The sequence below is a fragment of the Pieris rapae genome, chromosome 12 (assembly GCF_905147795.1).
Source record: "Pieris rapae chromosome 12, ilPieRapa1.1, whole genome shotgun sequence".
Classification (NCBI taxonomy): domain Eukaryota; kingdom Metazoa; phylum Arthropoda; class Insecta; order Lepidoptera; family Pieridae; genus Pieris; species Pieris rapae.
The window spans coordinates 10,296,669-10,318,177 of NC_059520.1; the positions used below are offsets into that span (position 1 = coordinate 10,296,669).

At 45.1% G+C, this 21,509-nt stretch overlaps 1 protein-coding gene across 7 annotated transcripts; it reads left to right on the top strand.

The window, feature by feature from the left end:
- The first annotated feature begins 843 nt into the window (after positions 1-843).
- On the top strand, positions 844-19,030 carry LOC111001338 (patronin). 7 transcript variants are annotated; one of them, XM_045630295.1, is made up of 25 exons: positions 844-1,269; positions 8,725-8,820; positions 11,101-11,493; positions 11,568-11,812; positions 11,888-11,976; positions 12,240-12,365; positions 12,610-12,759; positions 12,829-13,053; positions 13,122-13,280; positions 13,395-13,517; positions 13,587-13,786; positions 14,054-14,101; positions 14,174-14,244; positions 14,310-14,547; positions 15,012-15,218; positions 15,306-15,865; positions 15,935-16,124; positions 16,197-16,433; positions 16,509-16,707; positions 16,786-16,857; positions 16,943-17,047; positions 17,209-17,316; positions 17,719-17,907; positions 17,977-18,259; positions 18,331-19,030. In XM_045630295.1, the coding sequence occupies exons 1-25, from the start codon at positions 1,207-1,209 to the stop codon at positions 18,473-18,475; spliced, it is 4,521 nt and encodes a 1,506-aa protein (XP_045486251.1). In that variant the 5' UTR covers positions 844-1,206; the 3' UTR covers positions 18,476-19,030. The 7 variants fall into 7 exon arrangements, with proteins under 7 accessions (XP_045486251.1, XP_045486249.1, XP_045486250.1 ...); XM_045630293.1 differs by lacking the exon at positions 844-1,269 and adding an exon at positions 3,114-3,331; XM_045630294.1 differs by lacking the exon at positions 844-1,269 and adding an exon at positions 3,114-3,331 and having other exon boundaries at positions 12,622-12,759.
- The last annotated feature ends 2,479 nt before the right edge of the window (positions 19,031-21,509 follow it).

Genomic DNA, 21,509 nt, shown 5'->3' on the forward strand with positions numbered 1-21,509 from the left:
ACTAAGTCCTTTCGCGGATCCCGGCACCTACCAAATCTCTTCCGCCGAACCTTCAATGAGATTGTCACTGGCTTAGCGATATATATTCGGCGACGTGAATTAGCTCTAGAACTGCACAGGTTGATAGGTACTCGATATAAACTCCGGACAATTGAATGAATTTGAATTACCGCTCTATATTTTATTTTTATCGATAAAAAATGTCGACAAATGACGATATTAGCCTAGAAGAACACTATTGTAAAATATTATTTTAGCTCATGGGTTCGAAGGATTATGATGGTGTTAGGAAATAAACGACCCACATATTCCTTAATCTATGCTAATTTTTGTTTTCGACTTGTATCATGTATGTAATACTTCTGTTAAGCCATCTTGACTAAACCCCCAGATATAGCTGCATAGGTAGACCACTCCGGTGACCCGTAACTTGCGTTCAGTTTAAAGATATATCTTGATTTTAAGTCCAGTGATACAGATTCATTTTGCCGGCGGACGCTATATGATATACAGTCTAAATGCAGTAGTAAATTTCACATTAAAAATATTTAATGAAAATAATGTTTATTCAACAAATAGTCATCGTTATCTGGAAAAAAATCGTAATATTTTGTTTTATCATTATGACATATTTAGTTCCTATCACAATCTATTATTTTCTGCATATTACTTTTACAAAATAATGTCGATGTTTCACATCTGCCAGGCGTCCCGTGACAGCTCACATTTTAATACAAGTTGAAGTATAATATAGCGTTTTTTTAATGTTCGGGGTACTTACATTATCGAGTAATGGCAGCACTCTTAAGCCACAGATTAAGAATAAGTTGAAATATCTAGGCAATATTGCAATATTCGATGACGGAATCTCCCGAGAATTCAATCATCAATGTGTAAATTTTTATCAAATTTTCGGTAGTGATTGGTGAACAAATGTGTTTTCAAATTTTCATTACAATTGGTTTACAGTCTTGAAATATCGCATATCTTGTTATATATAAATTAACATCTATGTTGCTCCCTGTAATAAAGACTAAATGAAGTATTATACCCGCACTCCCAAGTATTAAACGTGTTTGTGAGGATCATTGACATTCGATGTAGCGATATTCTTTAAAAATCTTTAGTTAGTAATGATTGTGCTGGTTATATGTGCCTTTATTGCTCCCGGTAAATGGATTAGACGTTTCTGATGTTTTGGAAGCCATGGAAAGACAGGAGCGGATCCACGGCAACATGGAGGCGCCCGACATCATCGACACAAGACAGGTACAAGTTTTAATACCGGTCCTATGCCTTTGTATTCTACACTACAAATTATTATAACAGTTTTTAAATGTATATAAACAGGGAAATCTTACATACATAAAAATTCAAAATGTATTTGATTTTGATGTTCAATTTATATAAGTTTTCAAATCAATGTGTCCAAAAAACATTCATAGAAAATATTGTATACATATTTTTCTGATATGTTTCATGAGTGAATGGTGTCACCATATTGTATTGTCTGTGCAAGTAGTTACTTGTGTGGGTGATGAAGAGAGGTGACTGCGGGGTACTGCCCACACAGCACACTGTAACTGTATAATTTATTATTCATGAATATTCTGTTCCTTCTGTGACTTTAAAGATTTCATTGCTTACAAAAGATTGTTATAATACTTGATAAATTTTACTTACTACTACTTTTATTTTACTTGACTTTTCCTGTACTACCTAAGATATTAAACATTGACAGACACTTTGTAAAGAGTCTCAAGACACTATGCAAAATTCTCCTTCTTTACTTCCTCATAATATATTACTCATATAATTTAAAAACATTGAAAAGATTCACTCAAATACAGTGGCTACTGACAATGCCATTAATTGTTTTTAAATGATGTTTTATTCACTAAATTTTTTTACTTTAATTTCAATTATCTTATGTTAATTATTCTGTATAAAGTGACACTGATGGGACACATTTTCTGGTGTTACAAAGAATTGCCGGTGTATATATTGTAATAAAGATTCAGGGTATTTATAATAGAATTTGGTGTATATTTATCGAAAAAGCTGAAGTGAAGCTATATTTCTTTTAAAGTAGGACATTCCTTTTTATGGATGCTCATTATCTTGATTTTACTGTCATGATTAAAAAGCTTTTCCTTTAGCGAAACATAAATTATAGTTTTATTTATATTTTATAGTCAATTTCAGTATGATCAAAAGTGGTTAGCAAATTTCTTACAAATATCTCTCCATGTAGGTCTAACTCATTTTACTCATCTTACACTTGAAAAAAATGTACATTCAATTGATATATTATATAGATGAGTCTCAAATAAAAGTATATTAAAAGAAATTCTATTCTCTAGGTGACAATGTTGATTTGTTATAAATACACCCTCTTTTCATAATAACTAAATTAGTCAAATTATGTACAGTAAAGTACTCAACTGTTACTTTTTGTGTCACAGTTTCATAGAAAGAGAAAAACACTACTTTAGTTAATATGTTGATTTAGTTTTTATTTTATATTGTTTTATTTATATTCACTTAATTACTAAGAGGTGAACCACTGTGACTAGGAAATGAAGAAGAATAGATAATTAGCTAAATAATATTTTTTATTTATTCATTATTATAATTTAAACATAAATCATCTACAATACCAAGACTGTTACAAATTAATTTATATTTAAAATTTGCATAAATATATTAAATTAATTAGGAACCTAATTTTGAAGAGACCAGTAAAGCTTGGGGAGAATGTTGATGTTGCAGGCTCTCATAACCATATTTGCTGAAAAGTACTCAAAAATTTTAGTATATACTTACTACTTATATATTTAATTTTTGTTTGTTTTCACTTGTATATAAAAAATATTTTATATTAGTAGTCTTTATATGAGGCAAATGATGCCCATTCATATTATGCAACTGGACATTTTAGCAGTATTCAGTTTTTGAGAATCTTAATTTACATGAAGAATATTAGTAGTTAGGAAGCTGTTGCAACTTACGTGTGTTACATGGCAAATGTGGGATACAATGAGAACTGAGAAGTTGTCCTCTGCACATAGGTGCAGTTAGAGAGAAGGCAATGGTGGGGCGTGTGTTTATGGATGTCAGTAGACTCGCGCTCGGCGCGTTGACCACGCGCGCTCTTCGCTGGCGTTAAGTGATGTTTCCGCGATACCTAGTGCTAGTGTAGTGTTTCGCTATGGTAGCTATGGTGGCCTCGGCCTCTGGATATGGCACTCTGCGCAGATTCCTGAGTGCTCCAAACGGCGCCCACTCCGATGACTCTGCTTTCGTACCGTCCGCTTCCGTATCCGTCTCGGTGAGAATTGTCAAACGAGCCTGGTAATTCGAAAGTGTTTGGTTTGAAGTTCTCTATTTTAGAACCTCTCGGTAGAACTTTCTTCTCTTTTAAAATCATTCAGAGGTCAAGGCCCGCGCTTCACGTATTAATCATTATTACTTTTGATAATATGTACTACTGTAGATGCGTTGCGACCTTGGCCCCAGCACATGTGTATTGTGATTTCAATTACCATTTCAATGATGTCACGCGCAAATATATGTCGCTAGCATGTGTAGGAGTGGTTGGGATAGAGGTTGAACTAGCAGGCCCTGGCCAATGAAGTTATTACGTTAGTCGACGAGATTCTAACCTTTATGACGAGTTGTTTCCTTGGCCTGCGATAACTCTTCAATGAGATTTTTTATAAATTATACGTAAAATTCGACCCACTCGACAGCGACGTGATGCTCATTTGTCCATCTATATTCCACCCTGTTCAACCCCAAAAACTCCTACCTATCTCAAAAATGATTTCAACTACTAACTGACATGAGACTGATCTTAAATTATCATGATTCATGTGTACTTTACTTTTGGTTTTTTATGTACCCTATATCAGTCTAGGTTTTTTGTTCCTGTTAGGTTTTTTTCTTATTATATATGTAATATGTATTTTTGCACTTCTTGCCTACCTTATTTAATTTAATACATTTTTTCCCCTTTACTCACAGTGGTTGTCTGGAAGAAATCGCTCGAATGCGTTAAGGCCGCCAGTTGCCCTCCTTTTCATTTAACTATGTTCAACTTTTATATTGTAATGTAACGAGGAGTTAATAAATAAATAAAATATACATTGAACGGCTCCCGTCACAGTTGAGAAACGACGAGTGCCCGATCTATCTTCGCATAAGATTTCATATCTGTACATATTTTACATTTATTTCTCTACGAAAAGCTTAATTATTTTTTTTAAATGTTTAATAAGCTTTTTGCGTTTCAAGTGCGTGAAGTTTGTAATAAACCAATCGACACAAAATACAATTCCGAGATAAGACATTGAATAAAAACGAACTTGCCTTCTCCTTATTCGTTTTGTTCCGGAGTATTCCTTTATTAATTAGGACCTAAAGAACTTATTTATATTGTGGTGGATACAATTATTTACTGGTGTTTTTGTTGTTAAGGACAAGACAAGGCCCGTGAAGTAAACGAGTTCGTACGAAGAATTTCAATAAGGCAATATGTTGCATAGATTGGATTGCCTTTGAATTAATTACTAGTCTAATTTACTTTATATTTTATGCAATGATTCATTACCATGGCTTGTTTGTGTGACATGTTGTGTTAAAAGATACAGATATATATACCTTCCAAGTGGTAAGGCATTTATAAGTTGTCAAGACCAAATAAAACTTGAAGTCAAGGCTCCCAGCACAAACCGAAGCACGGACAACACACCAACTACCAATGTACGCGCCCACTCAATACCTTTTTTGGCGTAGACCTTGTTAGTTTCTAACGTTCGTGTGTAGGCTCATCTATATCTCGCGTTTTGCAATTATTGCCAATAATGTTTGCCAAAGTTAAATCTGGGCTTTTACAAATACATATACCTAAGCGGGACCCATTATAGAGCCTTATTTTGAAGATTTGTAATGCTCATTGCCTACCTATTAGGTAAACTAAATGTGAAAACTATTTATCATTTTTTATCGTGTGGTGATAGGAAACAATGACATCTCAGATATTATATTAATTTCTCCGATATCTTTGGCTTATGCGTACTGTGATCTATAATATTTGTTATATTGAAAAATGACTACAAAATGAGAGACTTTCTTTCCGGTTTTGTGATGCTAACCAATCATACGCTTTATATTTACTAATCACAATATAACTCTGACTTAATTTTAAATATGATTTTATTTACTTAATACGACAATGAACGTGCCATTGCTTTGGTGAGTTTAATTTAACTGGGTGTCAACAACTAACAAAAAATGTGACCCCAAAAGCACCCACACACATTTCTATGTGTATGCACAGGCTCATAATATATTATAATGACCTATCTCTGTAATGGCAATGCAGCTGAATAATTAATAGATACATAGCTACCATGGTTTTATCGTATTTATATAAATATTTGACATATTACATTATTTAGTTTGCACTACGGATTGTGGTTTCGCAAAAACGCTTGCCCCGCCCGAAAAGGTGGCTTAGCCGTGTATTAGATATATTATACTTGTATGAGTGCATATGCGAAGTGAGAAGCAATCAGCATCAGAGCTCAGTCACGCATTGCCATTATTGAGAGTTTATCGCGCACTTTCTCGACCTTGCATCGCGCAGTAATGGTGCAAGAAAAGGTGCCTCGTGCATTTGGTCATGATTAATACTTCTGCATCTTGTCAAGCAATTAGTTAGCAAGTAATTAGCACAGTTACGTTAACAATACGTTAATATTGGAGTGGAAAATAAATATTAGCATGTGGTCCAAGCAGCCTTTGACTTACTCTAGCCGCCAAAGTTAACGCCTATCCGTGTAGCGGACGTCGAACCTAATATGATATCTTGCTTTAAAAGTGAAGTGAGTAGCGAACGGTAGGTGATCGAGCTGGTCGCGACGTGGGAATTGTCGACTTCATTAATTAATAACTGTGAATAAGCTAAACTAATTTTTGTTGCAATTTATTTATAATAAGCGTGAAGTTTGAATATTGCAATGAAAGCTGTTTATGAGTCTGAACGGAACGATCGTATTCCGTTGTGAACTGATTTAATATTAAAAATAAAGACACTTTACACATCAAAGCAGTAATAACTACACTAGTTCACGTATTAGACGAGATTTCTGTACTCGGTAGTCGATCATTTAGTTTACTTTGGTTAGAAACCTATAAATATTTTGAATATTTCACAACAACACCTACTAGTTCTCTGTCGGGCGGACTTCATTGCTTATTATGTTTTTAAAAACCTATTTAATATTTAAAAGCAAAATTGTACATTTAGGCTTTATAAATAATTTGTTTCTTGCTTGGAGCCAAACTCTAGTATAAATTGTAAGAATTTCCGGTCAAATATTTTGAGGTAAACTTTGGCCCCTCCATTATATATTCATAATGGACTTAATGAAACGGTATTAACAGCTTTTAAGGTTTTTCAAATCGCCGATAGTTTTTGCTCATTCGTAGAAAAAATTAATAACTCGAGACCTCCAAAGCTCAATCTTATTTATAACTATTGTAATGGGAATTGAAGACATTATCAGCTGTTATGGTCATTTGTGTGTCGATGTTATTTATATCAACATGGAAGTAAGTGTTTTAGTTTCCTACATATCCTTATATGGGAGAGCGCAGATTCTTAACTTCCATATCGGATCCATAGTCCGCAGTCCGCGCCGATGCAGCGAACCATTTAAGAGTCGCTTTTCTCGACATAAATACTCCTTATTATTAGACTTGTCGTAACCGTAATTTTGCCTTGATGTTATTTAGCTTAAGCATAATATGTTGAGTCAGTTCCTGAACCGGCCAAAGCTTGCCTTATAAGGGAAGGTCTCGTTGATACCCGATACGTGCCGACTGCAGAGTCCTTTGTCGAAACGATGCGGTCCGACGGCTGACCCTTTGAAAGAGCAGCTTTTGTCCTCGGCGAATTCACGATTACATTAACAACGTTGCCTTAATTATTGAATCCATTCCGCGGAAGGATACTTTGCTGCATCGCATGTCTTGCATCCGGTGGTATTTGGAGATTAGACAGGAACCGAAAAGTCGGCACGTGCCTAATTAGCCCGCTGAGCGTAATTAAGTAGCATTCGGCGAGAGTTCACTTCGCTCCACTTCCTATATGGTGTAGGTTTGAAAGTAAATTAATAAATAGAAAGATGCGATCACTGTTTCGTCGCATCACGCGTCAAAATAAATTATTTCCTTGGCTTGAGCGTGCGCCTCTTAACTCTCAGGTCGCGAGTTCGGATCACGGCTGATTTCGGTAAAAGGAAACAACCCAAGGAAATTGGCATGCCTTTAACTCATTAGACTGGGAATTCTAAACAGGTAGTTTCTATATTCGTTACTAATAAAGGTTACCATTAAAAGCCTTCCCTAGTAATTTATAATACATATAAATTTGTTTTTCTGTGCGTACCGGTGTTTGTGTGTGTACGTGAATGTGTTCACGCATGCCCCTGTGATGATTTACTTAATAAATTATTTAGGATATCATTTTTGTAGGAAGCCTTTTTATTACATCAGAAATTAAGTAATTTGTCAACGAAGAAGGTGCTGTAGTAAGCATTAGCTTTCCTGTAAAGAATTTAGAATTAACAGTATTTAATCATTAGGGTTTTCATTATTTATGTTAATTTGTAAGCTGCGCATGCGATAAAGGTAACCTTTTAAGTATGTACTGTAACTCGGAAGCAACTGTAAATAACGGAACCGGATAAATATCGTCTATCTTTGAGGGACTTTTGTAAATTGTTTTTGCACTAGTGCATCAGATACAAGGAGAGGTGTAGATCAAACACGGCGCGTGTCAGTAACTTGTGACGTTCGTTTGATGAAGCTCCGAGTGGCTTCCAATTTGGGAGTGTCTCGATGACCTATTTTTATCTCTGGCATGCCTTACGGGGCGACGCGGCGACCTTTTTGCTTTACGATGTGTCCTAACATCTGATATAGTCGTTATTCGTTCGTAATGACTTCCTACGCGGATGCCACACGAGGAATGAGATCTCCCTGCACTTTCGTGTTCATTTGTTAAGAAAACCGATTGCATTATGGCCAGAAACGATAATGCATAACAGACCAGTGTTTGCGTGTCGTCTGCAGACATTTGAAACCCCATAACAATCATCGTGTTATTTTAATTGTACTCCGTAAAAACTATGGATTCCGTATCGTTAAATAAAATTTTAAACCTTATATTTAACTACCGCATACATATTGTAATAAAAAAAACACATTTTTCAATAATATGTATTGCGTTATGTGTGAAGGTCGCACAAGGCTTTATACTGCAATAACTCGTTAATCTCGCTAATCGCCAATACAGTTTTGTTCGACCTCGCACTCAGTTTCTCGTCTATTCCGCCAACATAACAGTATTGTGCTGGCGTGATAGCTATTACATATATGTAATAGAGTATTATTATATATAATAACAAATTTTGAAAAACCTACTTTTGCTTAAATATATTTTTACTTTTATACTTTTCCATATGCTGATCAATTATTATTTACATCTTTATATACAATCCTCAAATGAACCAAAATTATCCTAAATGTATTCTTTTAAATAAATAAAATACACTACAAGGCTCGTCAAAGTCGGGTGAAGCTTGTCTAAAGAAAGCCGGGGCAGATCGCACCAGCATTAGGCGTGCTGTTAATTTGATTTGTTTGTCATTTCAGTCGAAGCAGCGCGCGTCTATCAAATGGCTGCTCTCGAAGGCGTTCAACAACCGGGTTCCCGACAATTTGCAGGAGCCCTTCTACCGGGATCATGAGGTGGGTGCTACTCTAGCTCTACCTCTCTGAGTCCAGCATAAAGTACAATTCACAATTTCTGTGGTTTAGATATTACAACACAGACACAGACCAAGTTGTAAAATGAATTATCTAGGTTCTACTAGAGCGTCACACTTGCAGAAAATGCATTACATAAAAATATTGACGAACTCGGAGCACCTTAATATGATAAGATAGGAGCACTTAAACCAGCTGATTGATAAACTCGTCACATTTAAAGTACCGAATTCATACATTTACGATAGTAAACATAAGTAAAGTTTAATTTCTGTTCTTCAATAAGCAATCATGCAACAGGTGCAGAACCAACTACAGCTGACATGGCTTGGCGAAAGAATTTAAATGATGTCTGTTATAATTGTTTGAGTTGTTATGATAAGTGGGCTGGCTCTTACATGTTCTGAAATCTGAGGGCATTGTTTGTTATTCAAATTAAAAAATAAATAAAGCCTTTCGGGCTCTGTTCAGAAAAATGTCTTGATACAATATTTTTTAAATTTTCAAATTCTGCCATTCTGACCGAAGGTAAGTAGTGATGTCCCGAGTCGTTATCTATGCCATGTCTAACTGGTTTTCTATTTACATTCATACGGAGTGGCGTAATACTCACATAACAGTGCCTGGACCTCGTCAATAATTCGATGCGTGTATTTTCACCAGAATTTAAGCCGTAAATAAGTTGCAGAGTTTTTTTTATTGTTCGTGTGAGAATAAAGGCCGCGGAAAAAGTATTACAACTGGAGGGATAACCTAAAAAATATAATTTTAAACTAGGTTTGAACAGGTATTACTTTAAACATCAAGGACATTTTTGTAGTTCAATCGTCACAAAAAAATATTATAATATGTGTAGATATGACACGGGGTCCAAGTGAAACAATTTTAAAGATGGATTAGTTGCTTTTGGGTTCATTCACTACAAAATAACAATCATTTGTAAATCTGTTGGCTGACCATTATTATATATTTAATGAAAGAAGTAAATAAATAATATTTAAATACGATGACGTCACACTCATACCACGCCCGGTACTTACCAAGGTGACACGCATGTCTGTGACGTCACCGTCGCGCCCTAGAAAGACTAAACTGAGCGGTATCTTTTATCGACAAACACATATTTGTCTGTCGACATATATGTGTTTGTCGACAAGTATAGCTGGTCCCTGAGCCAGAAACCAACGAATTATAAAATCTGTCTTTAATGCTCTTGAACTTAAATGCTAAATAATGCTTAGTTGGCTAAAGTAGTATAATTTTACATTCCTCGCTTTAGTTATTATCTATCGGCAAACAGTTATTTATTTATGTATAGCTTGTTCTTCGAAAAAAGTTCTCTAAATTTTCAAATCTTAGCGTTCCATATCGTCCTCCCATCTTCTTATCTGTCTGCCTCTTCGTTTTCCACTTCGTCGTGGGTACATTGCAGTAATGCTCCTCCTTTTCCTCCTTTTCACTCATATTTTGACTCGTCGATCTACACCTTAGTTTTAGGTGTGTTTTTTTTATCTTTCCTTTTTATCCGATTGTACTTCATAACACATTGACCGCATAACACAGCCAAATACATATTATTGTAAACTTTTATATTTTCCTTCATTGACATCGACTTTCATTATCTCACCTAAGTGTTCAAAGCCTTTTCCAAGTGTTTGCTATTGTCCTTTGTTTTAATATTTGTGCATGAAAATTTTGGGAGATAATAATTGCCCTAAATAAATACCTGTTCCTAGGTCTAACCAATCATAGTTCCTGATGATCATTTCTAGGAGAACAGAAAATAATTTTGTCGAGATATCTTAACCCTCATGTACAGTTCTTTTGAACGGGAATTTTTATCTTTTACATTCTAGTTTAACTTGCGTAGTAGTTTTGGTGTATAGGTTTTTATTAAATAAAATTAGATTTAAAAAAAATATAATCTTATGTATTGTACGCGTCGTATTCAAGTGCCGTCCAGAAAAAATCGTATTAACGGTGTCGAAAACCTTATTAATCTACGCATCCTAGGCAATAAGTATTTTGTGAAATTGGACAGAGGACGTCAATATGCTATAGTGTCGAAAACTCTGGCTTGTCTTTAATTTTGCAAAATATTTTCCTTCTATAAAAATACTTTTTGAAGTCTATATTGAGCAATACTTGCTTTATCGCCCTTTTTGTTTTACTAGTTTGATGATTGTCTCGGTCTATTCGTTGTGTCTTCCTGTGGGTAAGCGTAGGAAATGTTTGTTTTACACAAATCGCACGCCGTTCCAGGGTCAAGAACGGCTGAAACCGGCGATCACGGGCGGCTTGGCGAGCGCCGAGCTGTACTGTCTGGCGCTGGCCAACGTGTACTCCGACCCCGGCTTCCACAGCCTGAATCACACCGCCATCCTGCAGGCCCTCACTCGGAAGGGTGCGCCGCCCGTCTCGGCCGCGCCCCTCACCGAGACCGTTCTCATCCAGAACAACCCGCTGCGACTGAGTGCGCACCTGGCCGTCACCGAGGCGCTCATGGCGGTATACGCCCGCGAGGTGGTCACCCCGGAGCGGGTGGCGGCCGCCGCGCTACGATTCGGCGGAGGGCCTCCCGCCGGCGTCGCGTCGCCCGAGGAAGGCCTCCTCGTCTGGATCAACGCGGCGTGCGCGGCTTTCAACCGGGCACGGGTACGTACGCGAGTCGGATCAGACAGAACGCGTGTAATCGTAGTTCCCTTGATCGAGCCGCATGTGCGTCGCAGGAGGCGGGGTGCGCGGAGGTGGCCGGCGTGCGCAGCGTGGAAGAGGTGTGCTCGGGGGCGGCGTTGGCGGCTCTGCTGGCGTGGTACTGCCCGGGTGCCGTGCCGCGATCCGCCGTGCGCGCCGCGCCGCTGGCCTCGCTGCATGACTCGCTGCACAACCTGTCGCTCGTATACGACTTCTGCCGCGACCACCTGCCGCACAACTGTTTCCACATGCTGCCAGAGGACGTCACCTACATGCGCGGGTACGTCATCTGCGCCCTCTCTTTCGAAACGTTCACCCTCGGTGTCGTCGACGACTGACAGCTGACGTGTTGCAGGTCGATGCGGCAAAACCTGGTGGCGTTGCTGGCGGATCTGTTCAATCTCCTGGAGGTGCACCCCGTGCTCGCCGTTCAGCGCTCTCGCGGTCAGTACCCCTCTCTTCTCGCTTTTCCGTCCGTCTAACCGTGCCGTCTGATGTGATTACTTCGATATCTCGATCCGAATGGGGTCGTCGACGGGTAGTTAACCGCCCGTCCGTCGAATTCGACCCCCGCTACGGACGCTATTGCATGCGCTGGGAGTATGTGGTCATAATGTCGGGCTCCGCTACTAATTCGAATGCGACTAACGAGCGGTCGCGAGACGTCTCGCGCGACTCGCTCAGTAGTGATATGGTATGTGGTGCAGCGGGTCCGTCGGGGTCGGCGGAGCGGAGTAACGCGTGGGGCGTGCGCCACTCCCGCCATCTGCCGCCGCCGGACCCCGTGCCCATCCCGCGCCTCCGGGACTCGCTCGACGACCGGCCCTTCGCAGGTACCCCGTCCGCTCGCGTGTGTGGTCTCGTAGTGTGCACGTAGACTTTACCCGCTTTTCTGTCTTTCGCTTTACACCGCTCCTCCACGCTTCGACTTCGCCTAATGCATGAAGACGCTTCCGCTCTGACGACATCGGGTTCGTAACTCGCTTTGATAATCCTTTTTGCTTCGTCGTGTTTGTCGTTTGAGTGTGTTTTAGAGCCATTGAAAGACAGTGACGACGGAATGATGTTATTACGCAGACGTGCGCGCAGGGTCCCGGTCGCCTTCGTCCGGCGGACGAGCGTCGAGGGCGGGAGGCGCGAGCGGAGACGACTTCGCGATCCACCGCGGCAAAGCGGTCACGACGCTGTCGGCCATGTTGCGGCGGGAGCTGAACGACGAAGAAACGGGTGAGTCTCGCGTCCGGGTGACGACGTCTCGTCGTCGTCCCGCGTCTCACCCGACCATTTCTATTTCAGCGAGCGAGCAGCAGGCGACGGCGGCGGGCAGACCGTCCAAGTGGGGCTCGAGTCGAGAGGGCAGTTTCGCCGGTCGTCGCTCGCGCCGCTCGTCCGTCACCGACGACAGCCAGCTCACCGTCGAGAACTTCGGCGGCTCGGCCGGCATCAATCACTTCGCGCAGCGCAACCCGCAGAAGGACCTCGCCACGCTCGATCACCTGGCCGACTTCGCGCCCCACCACGGTGGGTCCCGATCCTCGCTCGGCGAATTCGCCTCCGTGACGCCGCGTTGACCTTCGTCCTGCCCGCAGGTAACCTGAGTCACAACCCGCCGCTGCGGTCGTCGCGGCAGGACATCCGCGGCTCCCTGAGCCTGTCGCACGATGAGACCAACGGGGACCGCTCGACCCCTCCGCCGCCCCCGCCCCCGGCCGGCGACGGGCCCGTCTGCGCCAACGGCCAACAGAGAGGTGAAACGGGGCTCCGACCCGCGATAAAGATACATTATGATCACATACTCGCGCCTTTCCTCGCTTCGCTATAAATTGCCGTCCGCGATCGCTTCATGATGTCGTGTCGAGCAGGTCTGCAAACGAGCGGCGGCCGGGAGGACAGGGAGAGGCGGAAGAGCGCCGCGGCTCCGGCGCAGAGCGGCACGACCACTTGGCACGAGCACTTCCTGCAGCACGAGCACCAACTGAGTCACAGTGAGTCGACTTCCGGTCGCGGCCGAAGTTCGGTCGGACGAGCGCGACTCAGCCGCCGGCATTTTTCAGACGGCGACGAGGAGACGGAGGAGAGCGACGGAGGCGAGGTGGGCTCCGGGGGCGCCATGGCGGCGCAGCTCAACAACATCCGCCTCAAGTTGGAGGAGAAGCGGCGCCGCATCGAGCAGGACAAGCGCCGGCTCGAGCAGGCCGTCGCCCGCCAGCGGCAGAACCTCGGGCACCAGGCGTTCCTGCAGGCCGTCACGCGGGTGAGCGCCCCGACCTTTCCTCCTAGACGTAGGCTCCGTCGACTTCCCGGTTAACCGCATCTTTTTGTCTCGTTAGGCTGGATATTTGCCAAGCCGGCTGGCCGAGGCGGTGAGTGGCCGAGATCCTATTCATCAGTCAGTCATCGCCATCGCTCGATATTTTTTTTGTGGCCAAAATCCATTTCGCTCTCATTTCTTGTCATAACTCGGTAGATAGTTGAACTCTGTGTGTCGACGTGTGTGATGGTGTGTGACGGTGTGTTGCAGGGCAAGTCTCGCGGCGTCGACGCGGCCCCCTCGCCGGACCTCTCGCAGGTGAGTGCTTCGAGTCGCGCCGTCTCCGACGAATCTTTGGTCCGTCGGTCCTCACGTTTTGTGTCGGTTCAGGACGCGGCGGAGCCCCCGTCGAGCGGCGCGGAGAATGCGGCCCTGGAGCAGTACCGGCAGTCCATCACCAGGTCGGTAGGCGCCCCTTCCCTCTCCGCTCGCTCCCTCGCCCGCTCACCGCCTTCCGTGCTTGCAGGATGAACACGAGTTTGCAGGATATACAGAGCGACATAGCGCGCCTCGCCACGCAACACAGTCAACTTCAACAGCAACAGCAGCAGCAGCAACAGCACCAACTCCAACAGCAGCAACAGCAGCTCCAGCAACAATTGCAGCAACAGCAGCAACAGCTCCAGCAGCAGCTTCAGCAGCAGCAAGCGAAGCAGTTGTTTCAGCAGCACTTTGATCAGTATCAATCGAATATTCCACAGTTGGTGAGTCGGATTCGTGGTTTATTCTTTTATGAACAAGTGTTTTTGCATTGCATTAATTGAGTGTAAAGAGATAATAGGAGGCAAGCGGGCAGGACGCTCACCAGGTGTTAAATGTACCAGTACATCGGTATCACTTAACATCAGGTGAGCCTCCTGCCGTTTGCCCCCTGTTCTATAGAAAAAATGTTTCCGTCGCCCGTGACCACTCACATCACACACACTCAGAGCGCTCACGAGTGCGCTGCCAGCCTTTTAAGAATTGATTCGCTCTTTCTCTGAAGGACTGTGTTACTTATCAGTGTGTGACCACGTATACAGTGTGTGTGTGAGATATACAAATACATGGAGTGATCATAAACTGGTACATGATCATCTATTGGGGCTTTTACCTCAGCAACTCAAACTCCGCACTTTTTTAACACAGTAATTACAGAAGTCATAATAACCGTCGCATAATGTTTCAGCACAGCCAGTTCAGTTCCGCGCAGAACGTGTCACTGTCGGCGGGCGGCGTCTTCGGCTCGTCTCCGCAGCTGGCGATGGAGCCGCAGTACCGGCCCATCGAAGCCGCCTTCCTGTTGCACGACGCGCCTCTGTCTACGCCACAGCGCCGCACCTGGGCGCAGCACGCGCGGCTGCAACAGGAGCACAACGAGCTGCGAGGCTGGCAGGTGCGCCCTCGTCCCGGTCCCCCGCCCCGGTCCCCCGTCTCGCCCGCCCTCGGCCGGCGCTCTTCGTTGACGCGATCCGTCTTTCAGCTGTCCCGACAGAGTCAGCCCGGCGAGTCCCACTCGCCCTACGCGGAGAGCGGTCGCGCCTGGCGCTCCCCGTCTCCGGCGGTCGGCGAGCGCGGCGGCTGGTCGCCGCAGGGCTTCGTGTTGCACGACCGGTCCGCCGCGCCCAACGGCGAGGCGCGACACGCCAGCCTGGCGCCGGACACGCCCCCTCCCAGCCCGCGACGGCAACGACAGCCGGCGCCCTCGCCGCCGCCGTCGCCGCCCGCCGACATGGAGCCGCAGAACATCTCCTTCATCGGCGCCGCGGAAGACGAGGCCCTCGGCGGCCTCGGCCGCCTTCACATCTCCTCGGGAACGCGAACCTATCGCATCCCCTCGCCCACGAGGACGCCGCTCTCGCGAGATTCTTTCCGTCGCGAGGAAGCGAACGAGAAGGGCTTCTACATCTCCTTCGACGACGAGCAGCCCAAGCGCGCGAAGCCGTCTCTGCGGCAGAAGCGTGGCTCGCCCCGCGTGGACCGGCCCGACGACCGCGTCGACGCTCCCGACGCCTGGCCGGACGACGACTTCGTCGTGCACAGGTATCCGCCTCGCTCCCGTCCGACGCACGAGCCGGACGTCCGCGGCGACTGATGATTCGTCGTGTGCAGGAATTCACATCCGGAGTCGAGGTCCGATCGACGCGAGTCGCCGGCGCGAGAGAACAGCCTTCCTCGCGATGACGTCGCGCGCCAGACGCGGCGCCCTGCTTACGCTCCGCCGCCGGCCAACCCCGCCCCCGCGCCCGCTCCGGCCCCCGCTCCCGCCGCTCTGGTCGTCGGCGAGGTGGCGCCCGATCCGGTACGTGAATCGCGAGACGCCCCGCCCCGACGGAGCGAAGGGCGCGCTCGACCCCCGCGTGACATGTTACAGAGCGGCGCGGAGGAGATGGAGCGCAAGAAGGAGCGCATCATGCTGCTTTCGCTGCAGCGGCGGCAGCGCGCCGAGGAGGCGCGGGCCAAGGCCGAGGCCGACGCGGCGGCGAGGCGCGCCCGGGAGGAGGCCGCCGCCGAGCTCAAGGCTGCGCGTCGAGAGGAACAGGCGCGACGCCGCGAGGCCATCCTGCATCAGTACAAGCTCAAGAAGGCCATCGAGGAGGCCGAGCGAGAGGTGGGAGCGAGCGAACTCAATTCTGACCTGCGAAATGAATAAGTAATTTAAATCACAAAATTTGACGGGTTTCAGGGCAAAGTGCTGGACAAGTCCGAGTTTCCCGAGGCGCTGTCTCGGACGGCCGGAAATCCGGCGGGGGCCACGGGAGCGACGCGTCTCCGCGGCCGAGCGGCCGCCCGAGCCCGCCCCAAGACCATCCACGTGGACGGCGGCGCCTTGCACGCCGCCGAGGGCATGCTGCGGCGCCAGCCCTCGCACGCCAGCCTCGCAGGTGAGCCGCCGTCTTCGACCTCGAGCTCTCTCTCTCGACCTTTCCGACCGCGAGTAGTCAAGTGGTGTGTTGTGGCAGGAGGCGCGGGGCGACGGGACTACTATCGGGGCTCGCAGGACGACCTGCAGGACCGGCCGGCTCTCGCCAGAGGTGAGCTCCTCCTCTTCGTCTCCGAGCGGAGAGTTTCGGTTTCGTGCCGAAGTAGACGTCTCTCGTAACTCGCGTCTGACTCCAGGTCCGCCTCCGTCGGAGTCTCCGGGCGAGGAGCGCGGCGTGACGTCGCCGGGCAGCGCGTCCAGCGGACCCCTCGCGCGGCGCGGCTCCTGCAAGACCTCCAGAGGTAGGCCTTCCGTCGGCGTTCGAGCGTTCGCTTGCGAGGCTAGCTATCGTTTATATTTCGTAGACCTCCCTCGGAGTCTCGACCTCGGCTCGATCCCCTCGGTCGCCTCTCTCCGTTGGGAATGTTTAAAGAGACGGCAGCCCTGCCCGTGCGTGTTTCAGAGCGCGGGGTCGAGGAGCCGCCGCCGGCGCGCGGCAGGTCTAAGTATTCCACTTACCAGAGTAGCTTTAAGGCCGGAAGGAAATCTAGCTCCCTCGTCAACCTGTGCGGTAAGACCCGTTTATTGACCGCGCCTCCGCACGTCCGCCGTCGGACGTCCGCTTCTTCTCGCGCGAGCGCGCTCGTCTAGCGAGCCGTCTCTCCTCTGTTCGGTGGCGGGTAGTGGGTTGCATGGAGTCGAGTCTCGGTGGTGGCCTCTTTCGTACTCCTCCTCTCCGTCTCCGTTCCTCTCCTCGACCTTTTCTATTTGTTTGCGGCTTCGCTTTCCTTTCCACGCGTAGTGTTCTGCTTCCTCCCGCACGTCGTGATCGCCTCTAGAACTCGCCACCCGACGCCATTGGCGAAGCGCAGCGGCGACTCTCGTCGTCCGAATGCCTCCCGCGCTGCCCTATGGCGCGTCGGGTGGGGCGGGCTCCGAAGCGCCGTGTGTCATGTGTCGGGCGTGTGCGCAGACTCGGGGCTGGGGCGCGCCACGCCTCCTCGACGCGCGGCGTCGCCGGGCGTGCGGACGCTGGGCTCGCCGTCGTCTCCGGCTTCGGGACCCGGTTCGCTGCCCGGCGCCATCGGCAAGCGGCGCCAGCCCGCCCACGACGACGTCTCCGACGTCTCCTCGACGCACTCCTCCATCGTGGACTACTCGGGTGAGCCTCGCTCCGTTCTCGCGGGCGATTCCCTTCCGTCGAAGCGTTACGATCCGAGGGGTGATTCAGGTCCGCGGCTCTACAAGCAGCCGGCGACGAAGTCGAACCGCGGCATCATGTTGAACGCGGTGGAGTACTGCGTGTTCCCGGGCGCCGTGAACGCCGAGGCCAAGCGGCGCGTGCTGGAGGAGATCGCGCGCTCCGAGAGCAAGCACTTCCTGGTGCTGTTCCGAGACGCCGGCTGCCAGTTCCGCGCTCTCTACGCCTACTGCCCGGACACCGACCACGTCAGCAAGCTGTACGGCACCGGCCCGCGCTCCGTCAACGAGCGCATGTTCGACAAGTTCTTCAAGTGAGTCCGCCCGCCCCCTCCGCCCCTCTGCCCCCGCGCCCCCGCTGACCTCCTTTCGTTTGCGGTTGCAGGTACAACTCGGGCAGCAAGTGCTTCTCGCAGGTGCACACGAAGCACCTGACGGTGACCATCGATGCGTTCACGATACACAACTCGCTGTGGCAGGGCAAGAAGGTGCAGCTGCCCAGCAAACGCGACATGGCGCTGGTCATTTAGGCCTCCCCTCGGCCTCTAGTCGACGGTCGGTCGAGCCTTTTCGCCTTCGACGCGTCGCAAACTGAGCTTTAAAAGACATTTATTTTAAATTTAACGCGATTATTCCCACGACCGACCGTCCCCGGAGGGGGACCGAGCGCCGACCTCCGTTAGACGTTCGCTTCTAATCACAATGGAAGAGAAAGAGGAAGAGATGTTCGCTGACGCCGGAGGAAGGCGTCGGGCGAGCGGCAGAAGTTAACTTCACTAACCGCTTGTGGTCTAACTCGTCGCGGAATCGTTTAGGTGTTTAAGTTAAATTTTGTATTTTGTACCGCTTGTATAGCTTGAATAGCCTGAATAGCTAAACTAAGGACGAGGCGATTGCACTGCCTTATTCTGTAAATAATTGTTTTTCGTTTTGTATACAGCTATTTATTAAAGAATGTTAAAGGAAATTGATGAAAGTCATTTTTCGTTGTTCGATGGATCATCAATTATATTACACTAGAGCTACGTACTACCGCGAGTATACGGCACGGAAATATATTGTATTAATAAAACGTAACGAAATAATATTGAATTTCATATTTAATCCATGTTTCATTCGCCGCACCTTTTCTTCTTTCTCGACTCCGTTCTCTTGATTCATATTATTTAGGTAGAATAGGTGCATTAAAAACAATGCACTGCGAAATATGAGCGATGCGCCGTGGTTAACAAATAATATTTAAATTGTGGAGGAAAACATTAAAAGATCAACCGAACATTACAAAAGGACTCTTCAGTACCGCCTAGCTTCAGGCCTCTTGGAAAGTGGACTGCGTGTTTTTGGCTGAGACTCGGTTACGGAGGGAAGTCAAATTATTGGATTTGCATTTCCTAATTGCTTCAAAATTATATCGTAAAATCTAATAAAGTCCAAGGGCTGATTGCAGATGGTTGGTATATAAGTTCTAAAATCACATTTATTCGTATTCAGTATTTCATATGATAAACTCGAAATTGCACCTATTTGGCATAACCGTTTGGGGCTCAATGTGATTGGTAAGCAGTGCCTATCACAATGTATTTTGTGATAAAAGTCCTCAAACAACGTGTATGCTTAAAATATTCAAGAAAATGTGACCTTACAAATTTTACACACATATTTTACATATCAACCAAAACAACTTAAACCTGTTAAAAATTTTTACTTGAACCTCATTTTTGCACGCAAGTGTAGACGATAGCAAGGCTCTCTACCTACCAAAGAACACAAATGAGACCCTTCTTTGCCTACGCCTAAGGCCACTAATATAGCTTTAGAAAGATAGTCATTAATTGCGATGATTTGTGTGGAATTGTTAATGTAATCCAATAACCCGTATGTGGTATTGCTAACATGTTTACCATTATCTGAAAGTTTCTAAATTAAAGGATCTCATGTTTACCTTTGTCAAGCGCCTTCTGAAAGCCGGACTTTAACTTGCATTTTATTATCCATTGGCTTATAAAGACAAGTTAGTATTTTCAGAAAGGTATCGTAGATTTATCGTACCCACACCCTGGGTTTGAATCACATAAATCTGGAATAACATTGTTTTTAATAAAAAACTGTACATTTTATTATATACGCGTTGAAATACTTTAGCAATTGTTTAGAATACAAATCGGCATGAAAACATACCCAATAAAAAATATTTATTGTGAACACATGATAGGTAAATAATTTTTTTTGTTAAGTGTGACGGAATTACACCTGGCTCTTTTATTTTGATTATTAGGTGAGTAGTTATGGAGTGTATAGGAAATTAAACATAATTAGTAGCTCATAAAGTCATAGTCTAAAATAATTTAATCACATATATGTATATATTGACGGACTCATAAACTGCATCAAACTTCAGGAGTACTTTGAAATTATTTTTTTAAAGTATGCAAACATTTTAGATTAAATTATATAAATATGGAGGGACTGGCCCGTAATCTTAAAAAAAGCAATATTTAACAATAGAAGTGCAGTAAAACAAATGAATATAGCCGAGAAAAGAAAATATACTCGTAGTATCAGATTTGCGTGTTTTTTTTAATTGATTCTTTTTGATTTTTTTATTCTTTTGACAAATATATTGTTAAGTACATTTTTTGTTTAAGTTCGTCAGTGTAGGTAAACACAATGTACGTCAAAAACAAATATTAGATGCTTCTAATTTTACATTTACTTCCTGTTCTCAAATCAAGGGCGTAGAACGGAAGAGAAAGACTGGCAATAAACTCTGCTACACTCTTTTTAATCGCCCATATTTATTTTATTGTGCGCGACAACGACCGGCGCTACCAATTTTGTACGTAACAGTCTACCCAGTGTCGTTATAACAAGTGGTTTAACGGTTTTAGAATTTTACGTGTTTCGGAGACTTGTACTTCTATGCTGCTAAGGCAACGTAGGCTAGCAGACTGTTTCATACGAAAATTAATATTTGGCTTAGAAAATGTATTGGATTCATATTCATTGGAAAAATATTCAGCAAACATGTAACAATTAAGCTGTTTTATATATAATGATAGATGCCTTACAGTATGCCCTAAAACCTAAGTGGCAATGGGCGGAGCATATAACGAGATAAGACCAACAGGAAGAAGACGAGGGTGCCCCTAGATATTGTGGATAGAACAAATAGAAGCGGTAGCAGGAAGCGAATAGATAAAGAAACCCAATATATCTAGACACGGTCAGTTGGAAAAACTTGGAGTTTATAGGATAACAAGATAAATAAAATTTTGTATAAAATGGAAATCTAAGCTGTATAGGTACTATATTTTTTAATGATTGGATATTAAACGTAAAATATAATAATAATAAAATATATTAAAAAATAGTTGCAAGACTAGACTCCAAAATTGATAATAGAGATTCAGTTTTACCATTTAAGTAGTAGTAGTAACGTAAATAGTAAATAAACTACTTAACAGCAAATGTGGCTCCGTGAGTCTAAAATGCAATAAAGTATTTTCCAGTCGGCTGTCGAATGTAGTAGTTGTCCTGGCTCAGGACTCCTGAGTCTTACTAGTC